This window comes from Magnolia sinica, chromosome 5 (assembly GCF_029962835.1).
Source record: "Magnolia sinica isolate HGM2019 chromosome 5, MsV1, whole genome shotgun sequence".
NCBI classification, from domain to species: domain Eukaryota; kingdom Viridiplantae; phylum Streptophyta; class Magnoliopsida; order Magnoliales; family Magnoliaceae; genus Magnolia; species Magnolia sinica.
Window position 1 is genome coordinate 104,488,926 of NC_080577.1, and position 13,587 is coordinate 104,502,512.

General features: G+C 41.4%; 1 protein-coding gene across 1 annotated transcript; it reads right to left on the minus strand.

The window, feature by feature from the left end:
- Positions 1–5,902: 5,902 nt before the first annotated feature.
- On the minus strand, positions 5,903–11,092 carry LOC131246527 (zinc finger protein GAI-ASSOCIATED FACTOR 1-like). Its single transcript, XM_058246739.1, has 3 exons — positions 10,333–11,092; positions 8,337–8,733; positions 5,903–7,403 (listed from the first exon to the last, which is right to left on the minus strand). Exons 1-3 carry the CDS (start codon positions 10,475–10,477, stop codon positions 6,605–6,607), a joined length of 1,341 nt encoding a protein of 446 aa, XP_058102722.1. The 5' UTR covers positions 10,478–11,092; the 3' UTR covers positions 5,903–6,604.
- Between the last annotated feature and the right edge of the window lie 2,495 nt (positions 11,093–13,587).

The window sequence follows — 13,587 nt, forward strand, 5'->3', positions numbered from 1 at the left end:
GGTTTAGAAATTATCAGATGAAATGGTTTGTAACAGTTCTGACACAACCATTTTTTTTTTCTGCCAACATGACAAATGTTTACGAGTATCTAATCCGTGCAAAAGGTGGGCCATACCATGATGGTTACGTGATATGAATATCAGGTGAAAGCAGTCATTGAGTGGGACACCATCAAAATTCATGTACAGATAATGGTATGACTCTGTAGGCTCGTTTGGCTGGCCCACCAATGGTGGATCAGCCTAGTTTTTATTTTAGGTGATCATCATTGGGCGGCCCCACCTTTTGCACGGATTATATGTTCTACATGTGGTGAAAAATGATGTATCATAATTCTCAACTGATGATAAAGCTGTTGTATCTGATCATTTCTTTGAAGAATCCAGCCGTGGTTGGTTATTGATTGGACCAACATTCATATTTATTATAAATAAATTGCAGATATGGTGTTGGATGGTTCCTAAATTTTAGATATGGGGTTGCATTGTTTTCCAATTTACCCTCTGCATCAGTTGTGTTATTACCGTTCACTGGTCAATATCAGAGCGAAGCGGGCCCTTATCATGATAGGGAAAGCCCTAGCGTGCCTTACTTTAAATAAAGACTAGGACCCAGCTGAAAAACGTATGTGCGCGCAAGTAGAAGCCGAACCGGGCTGAACTCTGCCCAGCCCAGCTTTTTCAGCCAAGGGGCCTGGCTTGAGTTCGGATTGGCTTGATCATTGAGCTGACCTGGTCGGCTTGGCTTGGTTTGGTAATCGAATTGAGCCGAATTTGAGCCAGGTTTGAGCTGACTTGCTGGGTTGGGTCTCTGACTCGGCTTAGATTTTGTTTCGTTCTTGTTCTTGTTTTTTGTTTTGTTTTGTTTTGTTTTTGGTATGGGCTTTTGGCCTATTTGGGGATTTGGGGGTATTTAGAGATTTTAGGGGAGATTTTGGAGTTTTGTCTCAGGTCACGGCCGTGGTTGAGTTAGGCATGCCGTGTGCGGGTCTAGTTGCTGTGGGGGAGAGGGAGAGAGTAGTGGAGGAGAGATGAGAGGGGAGAGAAGGAGAGAACAAAGGGAAATGAGGAGAGGGAGAGTATAGTGGAGGAGAGAGATGAGAGGGGAGAGAAGGAGAGAACAAAGGGAAATTGGAGTCGGGTGTGGTGGATGGGCTTGGTAGCGTATGGGTCAGCCGGTAAATGGGGGAGAGAGGAGGGTGCTTGCGTTTGGTTGAGATTCGGGTAGGGTTGAAAACTAAGAACTTGTTTTTTTTGAAGACATAGGGTGTCCCCACCTCATTTTTGAAGTGAGACTAATCCTTGTGGATTCACGCAATCACCTACAACCATATGTATCGGGTAAAGCCAAGGAGGAAAATCGAACCCTCACATTTTATTTTTTTAATCCCAGTATTTATACTACATTAATACTTGGCCGAGCCAAGGTTCGAGCTGAACCAAACCAAGCTGGCATACAGCTTGAGCTCGGCTTGATTTTGAAATGAGCTGGGATTTCTGGCATGCCCGAACTGAGCGAGTTATATCGGGCCAAATTGAGCAAGCTTACCAAGCTGGCTTGGTTTGTGTTCAACTCTAAATTCTGAAACGGCCTATTCTTCTTAAATCGGGAGAACAAATCTATTTTCGGGTGAAAAAACGAGAAGAAAGCAATAAGCAAACCTACAAAGAAGGGAAGCTAATACTCAAATCAACACTCGACCCATTTTTTTTGGGTAGTTTGGCAGGTCACACCACTCAGACCCAAATGGGTCCTGTCGGAGTTTGGACATACGGACTTAAGAAGTCTCCTCTCCCAGGACTGGAAATTCCGCCCCAATAAGTGAATAAAACCAAACGAAAGAGTCGATCGCTTTCACATGTGCCAAGATGGAATGACCATTTCTCATCAAGCTCGGCACAATGTGGAAATCAATGTGGCCCATCTAATGGAAGGCTCATATTTTACACACGTGCTACACTGGCCATTTCTCACGTGCTTTGATGTGGCCCATTTAAAACTGGACCATTTTCACCCTGAGAAACATAACAAACAAACCTTTAAAATGAACAAAAAAAAATAAATAATGATAATAAATCTCTGGTGTTGAGTGTTGGGTGTTGTGTTCATCTCTGGCCTGTGTAGGTACATTGTATTCTAGAGGTAGCGTGTCGAGGAGCCTACTAATACCACATATCATCTCGGTTAAAGTATTTAGATTCAATTTCTTCCGTGACCCCACCTGTATATATGCTGTGTCAGACCGTCCACTGTTGTTTGATTTCAAAGATGTGGGCCAGTGGAAGAGCAGACTGGTCTGGTTTTTGTTTGGGGTGATCTTCATATAATGGGGCATACATTTCATGGTATTGATGTCCTACATTGATGTCCTACACAAGTGTCTTGTTGGTGGGAAAGATTGTACACTGCCACAAGTTGTGTTACCTTGCCCACGCTATATCAGTTCTCGTACAGGATATACAATTCGTAAAAACATGTGGCCCAGTCCATGGTGATAGACCATTCTCCTCATCAAGCTGGATACAATGTGGAAATCAATGTACGGCTTATACTCATTGTAATAGAATGGCTCATCCAATGAGTGCATAGTGCTGATTTTTCTGCCAAATGCTCATCATGGTATGGCCCACCTTTTTCACGGATCAGATATTCTATATATTTGACACGGTAGTTGGAAAGAAATGGATGGATGCCAAAGTTCACATACAGCCATTGTACGTAATCATTCCTCATTTTATATTTGGAGAATTACACGTGATGCATTTGCATGGAGAGAATCATATTCTCCAAAGTAGATAATGGAAGTTTATCATATTCTCCAAAGTAGATAACGTAAGTTTTTCTTTCGACTGAAAATATCGTGAAAGTCAACCTAGCATCACTGAAAAGGAACGTAGTAGGCAAAGCTGAATTTATCAGATGGTCCAATCCTTAGCTCTCTGTGTGTGTGTGTATATATATATACATAGCTAAGGATGATGTGTGTCGAATATCAACCCCATCAGTCAGATGCACCATTCCATGGTGGGCCACGAGCTTAAAAATCAAGTCAATCCATGACTTGGGTGTGCCACACCATATACTACAGTTGGTAGGGATTACCCTCCCATTAAAACATTCATAATAATTTATTAGGCCCATCTAGATGTGGTTCAAAAATCCATACCATCCATTGTGTGTGTCCCACTTGGATGATGGGTCAGACCAAGTTTCAGACGCATCCAAAACTCAGGTGGTCCCCACCAAGTACTTTTATATATTTTAGGCATGTATTCGGATGGTTTTATATGGTATAGCCCACTATACTGCTACTTTTTGGAATATCCCATAACCTAAAGGGGACACATCAAATGCACAGTGTTGATGTTCTACACACATCACGGTGGGGCCCACACAGCTCAACCTCATGGGAAGTTCCCATGAGGTTGATCTCATAGTGTGTGTGTGTATCAAAATATTTCAAATTTTCATTTTTCACCAAAATGATTTGAAATTTTTTAATGAAACTTTAGTCCCACATTAAGTCGACCGATCAGATTTTGAACTCACATATGGGTGTACATCGAGTCGAACCGAGTCGAGCCGGCCTCAGCTCGACTCGGCTTGGCCATTAGCTGACCTCAACTCGAACTCGGCTCGACTCGGTCCTCGAGCCTGACTGGGCAGCTCAGCTTGGTTCGGTCAGCAACTTGGGCCAATTCGAGCCAAGATCGAGCTAAGTTCGCCTGTACAGCATTTTCATAAACACTTAAACTGCACCTTCAAAATCTCACTATATTTAAGACAACAACAATGGTTTTACAGGTGTTTTATCAAACACCTTCTAAGCAACATAAAAAATCAAGAAAAAGAGGGTATTGGTTTCATATACATACCTTCCTTGCCACCCACCACACTTCGTTGAGTCATTTCATCAAACACTTGGTGAGCAACATCAATATCAAAGTAACCGAATCACTGAACTGGTTCGATCCAAGTTCGATTCGAGCTAGGTTCGATCTGAGTTGATTCGAGCAGGGGCCAGCTCGAACTCGGCTCGAACTCATTTTCGAGCTAAAAAAATCAGCTCGACTCGGCTCGAACTCAGCTTCGAACCGAGTCGAATCAAGCTTTTTCGAGTTGAGTCAAGCGAGCTAACCGAGCTAGCTCGGTTCGTGTACACCTCTACACTCACATAACGTGTGACTCGTTTTGTTCTCCACCAAAACTGAGTTGAATCGGTCGAGTCAACTCGGTTCGAATCACTGCATGGTTCGGCTGTGACTCGTTTCATTCTCCACAAAAAAAAAAAAAAAGTGGGCCCGGCCGAGTCAACTCAGTCTCCAGCAAACATTTGAAACCATGATTCTCATGGGCTTCCCATGCAATGTTCTTCAGCATCAGTCAGAGGAATGGATTCTTGGCTCTTGGAGTAGGCAATGAGTCAGTTAACACAGATTCCTGCCCTTTATTCTCAAAGAATGTCAATCTAAAGCACACATTAATCGAATCCACTCCATCAATCTGACCGTCCAATCCAGCCAAAACAATTTGCAGATTATAGCAAACAAACTTTCATTTCACAGATTATATGCTGTGAAGATTTTTGCTAGTTTTATAGAGGGGATGAAGAGTGTAACAGCTATAACTATTTGGGTGTGAGATCCAAACCATTCCTCAAGTAGGCCCCACTTGGAATATGTCATGGCCTGAAAACCAGGACAGTTTGATCATCAAGTTATTCATACTCACACATTGAATGTGGACTGTTGGTCAATTCCTCATGGCGGGTTTACGACCGCCCATCGATTTACAAGCATCCACAAATGACGTATATGATCGAATATTGAAAATGGCGGCATCCCCGTCGAGATTCTATCAACTTTAGCATGTGGGTGCACCAAGATCATCCCTATATAAATAAATGTAGTTTGTGTTCGGATTAGTAAAGGAGTTGGAAGTCCAAACAGCAATGGATTGACATTTGAGGTGTTTGCTTTTTATCTCCCTCAAAGTCTTCCGATGCCGGAGAGAATCCGCTCATTGCGTCCTCGTGCTATGGAAGATTTGAGGGTAGATATAGAGCAAACCTCTCATAACCAAGGCAGCGATGGGGAATTCGTTTTGTAGAACTTGCAAATAGCATTGCTTTTATACTTGGTATATTTTTCTACAATCCAGGTATGTTACTGATCAAACCCAATTCAATTAAGGCGCGTTTGGATGTGCTATTGGATTGGATTGTAATTACTGGTCTAAATAGAGCAGAAATAACCAAACTGTTAAATTACCTTTCTTAGCTTTCATACTGATACTCTAGGCTCCAAATTTCAGTTACAATGTTACATTACTTTCGAGTCGGACTCCAAAGTAACTGCAATTCGAGGTCTACGTCTGTCATTGTAATCAGTAGAAAACATCATGAGTTTGAAAGTCTTCTAATTTTTGCATCCAAACGCAGCCTAAAGGTAAATGGATTCAAATATTCTTCTTTGGTATTTCAAATTTCAGATCACTGCAGGCCATCTGATCACTAACTCAAAATGGGTGTCGGTTCACAGCACAACCAGGCCGTGTCAACTCGAATGGTTGGATCTTGAGCTGAATCACTTCGGAGATTCAGTTCAACCAGTTTAAATTGGAATTAGAAGTCATATTGAGTTTGGAGTTTTTGAACTATGTACTATATTAACATGATAATTTCATGCTTTTTATTATTTACAATGGATGGTTACAAGTCATAAAAAGAAACGAAAAGTGAATTGCATGTTTGGATGCACTAACGAATTCAATTGCGAATTGTAGTTTCATTTAGTATTGATATTGAAGATCTAGACTCTGAAATTGCAATTACATCACTTCTGGTTTCAACTCACTCACCTGTATGTCCAAACTCAATTATGTCACCGCTTTCAAGTTGGATTTGGTAATACCATAATTGTATTTCGAGGGCGGCTTCCTCATTATAAAAATACTAGGAAACATTGTCAAAATAATTCAATTCTTCTTAATTGGAATGAATTCTCACATTTCAATTCACCTGAATATCGAACACTACCACAATCGTCGTCATATATGTTGGATCAATTGCCATGAGGCCCCCTTGATCCTAACCAATCTTCGTGGTGGAGACCGGGAAATCCCCACAATGGTCTGCTAAATCCAGAAATCTAAACTCATCATATTATAACATTATAAATGATATTTATTCTGCTAATTCCAGTTTCGACCATTGGAATCAAAGGCTCATGTGAATTATCATTTCCAAAGCATGCTGAGAGAGCATGCAACCAAAACGAATCCCAGCCTCACAACACTTCACTCTTTATCTTTTGGGCATTGATCGATCTGTTTTTTTTTTACTTTTTTCACTGTAAGGGCTCTATCATGTTTATAAGAAATCTATTTGATTTCCTCTGCTGCAAGCTCCATGCTTTCCTAGTAAAATCAAAGGGTTCGAAAGTACAAATTTCCTATCGAAAAGATCAGCATTTTCTCTCCTGTGATCGCAGAAATTTAGACCCGTCGAGAAAACAGAACAAACACATGCAAATCATTATATTTCTACCAACCATCTATTTCTTCTGCTTCTGATAATAAATTCGTTAAACGGTCCACCGATGTCTAAAAGTTCCACATGGATTTCTCCAATGCCATTGGATCATTCGATATATAATGATAGGAATTCATGTTATGCAGGTTCTGTTGCTCATCTGAATATCCTAAGCCAATTGTGTTATTGTTGAAGCTCCGATCACCAATATCCAGATGGCCCGACGGACCCAAGCCCAAGAAATCAACGGTCCTGTCACATTCTCCCCCAGATTGGACTCCATCCATGAACACTCCTTCCAAATGATTACCAAAATTGATATTTTCCTGTTGCACCAACAGATGGGAATCAAGTAGCCCACATTGTGAGCTCTTCCCAGTTGAAGCATCCGTTCGATCTTGAACTGATCCGTGTGGTCCGATGCTACTCATGTGGCCTGCAAAGCCTCTAAGAAGGACCGGAGAGATCGAATTGTCGCTGCTCATTGCCCCCATTACAGCAGCTTTCTGTAACAAAGCTGTTGCAGACATGTAAGAAGACCCAACTGCCAAACCAGCTGAATTGCACCCATTGATCTGAATGCAGGCAGCTCGCTCAGAGGATGCGCATGGATTGTCCGGGAACGAAAATGCCGATGGAGTCGAATATGAGGATGATGGACTGTTCATGATTTGATTAGAAAGGGTCAAATTCATGGATGTGTTTGTGGTTGAGATGGGATTTGAAGTGGGCATTGAAGGTGGGCCCAGTTGCTGTGATTGATTATCTAACATTCCTCCAATGGAGTAAAGGGATTGTTGCTGTTGCATCTTGTTATTCTCTTCTGTCAAGGCATCACAGAAGGCTCTGTGGGTAATGAAGCTATCCCTCCTATAAAATTCAAATGTATGAATCAAAATAATAGATAATACTAGTAATATTAATAATAATAATTGGATGTGTTAATCTTCACCACAAATCATCAGGCGAATGTGATCGTAGATCTGGGCCATCCATTGGAACAGACAACCAGTTCAAAAAGTTGACTGTTGCGCTGTTCACTTTTTTACTATCTGATCGGATCGCCGTCGATCGTAATATTTTTTATACTGTTTGGATCATCCAATGTGTCCCATTTTCTTGGACAGTATGATGGACGGTCCAGATGAACGGGCTCCTTCACAAAAACCAAATTTAAGAAAGATTGTTCTTTTTAACATGTGCAATGACAAAAAGAGGTTGGTTCTTCTACATATATTGCAGAGCAACTATTGCATATTAAGCTTGTTCTGCAGGTTGTATGGGGCCCACATTGAAATAGGGCCTACATCCACTCCGTCCATGAGGCTCTTACACCGCATCCCCAAAATCAGACCAATCCAAAACACAGGTGGGTCACACCACAGGATCCAATAGGGCTGGGACACCCACCATTAAAACCTTCCATATTGTGTGGGGCCCACCATATGTTGTATATGCCATCCTATCCATTCATATGGTGCATTCTACTACGATCAATTTGATACACAAAAATCAGGCCATTCTAAAACTCATGTGGGCCACATCATCTGATTATAGAAGTTTAAGCCTTAAGGCATGATTTTACATGGTATGGCCCACCTTGAGATTTGAACCTGCCTATTTTTGCACAAGGTCGCTCTCATCATGTGGCGACCAGGCGGATATCACTCGGACATGACGAGAACTCATCTTCCGCCTGGTAGGATGTGAGCATTTCTCATCACAACCATTAATGATAAACTCAATGGAGAATCCGAGTCAACTCAACCAATGACTGAGTCAACTCAGCAAATTCTCTACTACCTTGAAAAAATGGTCCCACAGTCGCACCGGTATTCTTTCGTTCCACAGATCTTTGCATGAGCCTTCCAATCCGATTGGACAGCGTAACACTTCGAGCACTTATCGCATTTCCACTTCTTCTCTCCATGCTTCCTACAGTAGTGCTTCTTAATGCCGGTCAGGTCTCCGAGAGCCCGACTCGGGTCATGGTGCACACAGCTCGTCTCTGGGCAAATGTACACCTTCTTCTGAATATGAGCACTTGTCCTTTGCTTCAGCTTCCATGGCAAGTTGTGGCCTCTCCTATGTAGTTGAAGGTTTTGGTCCCTCTGGAAGCCTTTGTGGCACACCTCGCACATGTAACGGTTCGTTGCCATTAGAGTCTGTGGCGACAGAGCTACGACTTCAGCATCTGGGTCTGAAAGGTTGTTGATCACAGGGGAAGAAAATCAATGGTTGAGATCAATTTCAGAACTCGGTGACTCGGTTCACGACTTGGCCGAGTCAGATTATATTCTTGACTGGGCTGGGTTGGTCTGAACCCAAAGGTAGACCTGCCCACTTTGTTGGGTTGGACCTGAGCTTAAGACCTGGTGAATCGGACTCAACTGAATCGAATTCACCCGGACGGATTATCAATACATGATTCAACTATAGAGGCTTGTATGTTGGATCCAGGCCCGGCCCAAGCTGCTTTGGGCTAACTTGACCTGGACTCGGGTCTGCCTAGAGGGCCATTCAGTTAGCCCGGCCTACCCACCCCAACTAATGTTACACTACTGAGCAGGGTATTTAAATGTTGGACCAGCTCGAATCGAGACTGAGATTTCGTAGTTCAACCGCTGGGATGGGCTTGGATTCATCTTCTTAGCTCATGGGCTGGTCTGGGACATCTGTTGCCCACTTTATATTGTTGATGTCTTAAATTTGCTAATAATAGGGTCTATCAATGTCATCAACTGACCAATCGATGCCATCGGGTAGAGGTCGATGCCGTCGATAAAATCCAAAAATTCCATATTGGTTGTTAGAATGTTTTTGTGTTGTTACTCAATGTCATTAAAGTAAGTTCGATGTCATCAACAGATCCTCGATAAGTGGTGGATGCCATTGAGGAACGCATGTGCAAAGCTGCATACGTGCGTATGTATTAGGTGCAATCGGGATTTAAGTGTAGGAAAGGTGTTTTAGGGCTTTCTAATTCATTCCTAAGGGTTTCAAAGGGCATAGATAGGGCTTGTGAAGTGGATTCAAGACATGTTCCAATCAGTAACACTCCATCTCTTATAATTTTTGCTTTCATAGTAGATACTTGTCACTTTGTACCGTAGTTTTTCCCACTAGAGTTTTTTCATGTAAAATTTGAATTATTTATGTTTGAACTTAGTTGTGCAATTGCACATACTTTGCTTGATCCGTCTTTGTGTGCTTCCCCATTTCGCCAACACTCTCAACCTTGCTACGTTAAGAAACAATAGAAATTATAGGATCCTACTCAGCAGAACATGATTCCGTACATGTGGGGGCCATGTTAAGTGACCCAATCTGTTTCATGAATGGGAAACCAAACAATCTCCCACCTTATAATATTTCAACCCTTTGATAACTGAACCATTTTCCTTAAGAGGATGGACTTCTCCCCAACTATATTTCTGTGGACCATTGATTAAAAAAGGTTCGATCATGGTTAAAAGACTCAGATAGACTTGTTCAGCCCTGAGTCGAGTTGGGTCTGAATTAGCCTGACTCACCGAGTCAGCAACAACACATGGTATCGAATCGGACGAGTCATATAGGACTCATCTGAGTCATGAAACAATGGTTACAATCATCCAATCTCAAAGATTTTCACCAAAGCCTCTCCATCAGCTGCATATCTCATCAGATCAAGACCCTATAATTCCTCAAGAAAACAAACCAATTAATAAAACCATCATATAACAATGTATTAATCTTAATTGCAATCGTTGCACACTTTAAAAAAAGAAGAAGAAGAAGAAAATGACCATTTTCTTACCTGGATTTCCTGGAAGATTCCGTTTCTTCTTCGCAGTTGCGGCGGTGGGCCCATCGCCATCTAAGGGATGTTGGAGAAGAGAAGCGCTTTGTAACTCTTCTTCTTCTTCTACTTCTACCACTTCATGTGTGACACTAGTAGACATGTTACAATTCAAAAAATGCTTTTGAGGAGTCTTTTCTCATGTTGGGAAGAGAAGAGAAGGAACTGATGATATATAGAAGGGAAGGTAGGAATTGGGTAGCAGACAAAAACAAGAACTTCCATTCCAACTTCAATCAAAGACTGCAGTTTCCTCATTTGATATTAAAATGGAATTTTATAAATTATTATATGATTAAGAGAATTGATCAAAGTTAGGACATACGGCCAACGAGTAATGGGTATGCGGCATCTAAGCCGTTGAAGAGGGTGGAGGACCTTCAAGATCATATTGTGTGGAAATCAGGCCCAGTCCACTCATCAGGTGAGACATAAATTTGATGTCCCCTGTTGAAATAGTGTGGCCCACCTGATGAATGGATCAGCCTAATTTTTTTTGGGCAATGATTTTCAAGGTGGGTTAACCTTTTTGATGGTTCGGATTTTGTATATCATGACACGTGGACAGTGTGTACGAGGTGGATGGTAACTTTTCGGTCCATTGAAGTGTGTTTGACGATGGTCTTTGATTGAAAGATCGTCAGCACAATCTAATGATTTTTAAGGTGTTTGTCTTATATGATAGAAAAATGACTAAAATGCACCTGGTTGTTGAAATCCCTCTAATAAATGAAGGGATTATAGTACATGCAGTTTGTTGGTGATTTAGGTTCCGTACAGGTGGGGCCCATGGTTTATAGATCCAGACGGTTGATCTGATGAAACCTAGCACAGATGGAAGATGGATAAAATGTTTAAATATTGGAAGATCCTAACTTTTCAAGCAGTGTCCTGGAAATAGATGGTTAAGAAAAGATGGGACCATGGTCCATGTTTCACTGGAAAAAAGGGCCATTTTTCCATCCACGGTGGGTCCCATCATTTCAACAGTCTGGATCACTGAACAATGGGCTCCACATGCATAGGATTGAAGCATCCCCAAATTGCACGTACACTGAGGCTCAGAACCCTATAAGTCTACCAGCACAGGAGATGTTCTCAACAACTTGGAAGACCTTGGCTTGGAGGCCTTCCAAATACTGACCTGTTCTTTCACATGCACAGAATCTAATCCATTCATCTAGTGGGCCCCACTGCCTGACACCTTCCATCCAGAGAATCCCACCGTTCAAACGATCTAACGAAGACCCACAATGGTCTGCAATCGGATGGTCAGGATGTAAGAAGGCCCAAATGTCCACTTTCAACGTGAATGTTTATGGACCACCACATGAATGGTTCTGATTTCCAACAGTGAATCCCATCTATGGTAGAGATCCTGCGGACTACAATTTCGTATACTCTTGCAGACATTCCACTAATGGCATTGGTTGGAGGGTCATTTATGGAATGGGAATAGAAAATCAGGAAAATATGGTATCCCATTTCCTAAACAAAAAGGGATTAGCTGAAAGATTAAAGAAGACAAGAGGATTAGAGACAAATGAGTAAAGACAGAGAGTAGAATGCCAAAGGAGAGATCCGTACAAAGAGACAATCTAAGCCTTCTATTTTAATGTTTTAATGTTAGGCCTACCTGCTTCCATTTCATCTCCCTTTCCTTACAACCATCCATTTTGTCCTTTTTAATCGGCCTTCTTTTCCGCATAATTAACCACTTTCCCTGCACTGATTGGAATTCCCTACGTTTGCAGCTCGTGATTTGATTTTCCACCGTTGATCTGATGGGGCCCACCATGTGTATGTCCTACTTTCCATTGAATTTCTGTATTTTGCTTGATCAAAGTTGGATAGGATTTTTCAGTCTCAAGGGATCTTTGGCCCACTATCGAATAGAGGGTATAGATCACTTCACCATCAATCTGTTACTTTTGTCGTTGTTGGGTGGGTATAGTTACTAGAAGAAAAATGTCTACTATCACGTGTCAATGTGGCCATGTTCATGATCTAAACCATTCGTTCAGGTGGGCCCACTAGATCTTCACCATGATGCATATGCTTTATCCACACCGTCCATCTATTTTTTCAGATCATTTTAGGGTATTGAGTGTGGCAGATCAAAGTCTCAAGTGGATCACACCATAAGAAGCAGTGGGGATTGAACTCCTACCGTTGAAATTTTTAACGAAGGAAATAAATAAATAAATATCAACTTGATCCAAAACTTCTGTGGCCCCCAGAAGTTTTCAACGGTAAGATTTCAATCCCCACTGCTTCCTGTGGTGTGCTCCGCTTGAGCCTTCAATCTACCTACTTTTTGGGATCATGGCCTAAAATGATCAGTCAAAATGGATGGACGGCTGGATAAAACATATACATCACTATGTACCCAATCCGCGCCTTTGTTTGGTTGCCGCTTAAAAATGAGTTCATCTCATTTTATTGAGAAGTAATCATTCAGATATCATAGTTTATATAAATTGTTAGTAATATTTTAAGGTCCCACACGCTTACAAGTTCAAATTTATATTTATAATAGAGGTCTCAAGTCCAACCTGTTGGACCACAAGTTACAGTCCACTCAGCTAATAACTTCTAACTTATTAAGTATATGTAACATCCAACCTTTCTAACAGGTTAGCCCACCACGAGCATAGGCTAATGCAAAAGTAAGCCCTATGTACTCATCAAGGGCGCCACACCATATAAAAGAATGCTTAGCCATTGAAAAATACCAAAACACAAATGTGGACCACTCAATTAGTGGCTATTGTTGATTTTTTTTTATTTTATTTTTTCCCAAAAGGTAATTCTCATGATGAGGATAACCTATTTAAAGGACACGGGGATCCACAACTCAGGTGGGCCACACCACAGGAAACAATGGGGATGGGATGCCATCCATAGGTTTATTGCTGCCATGCAGCTACATTTTTATGCTGAATTTACCCTCTTAACCAATGGTCGAAAATTGAAAATACCCAAGAGGCCGATTTTCATAAACAAAGTTGGATCTAATCCGTGTGTGTCCCACGTAGCAATCATTTTAAAAACTCAAAAAAATCGATATCTAGTTGGACTGGGTCCAGTCAACTAGAAGACTTGATTGACCTGACTCGATATTTAAAATAAGGATTTTACCAATAATTGTAACTCGTGAGTTCCAACTCCATGCATATTATATTACCCTTTTATTTTATTTAAAAACTCAAT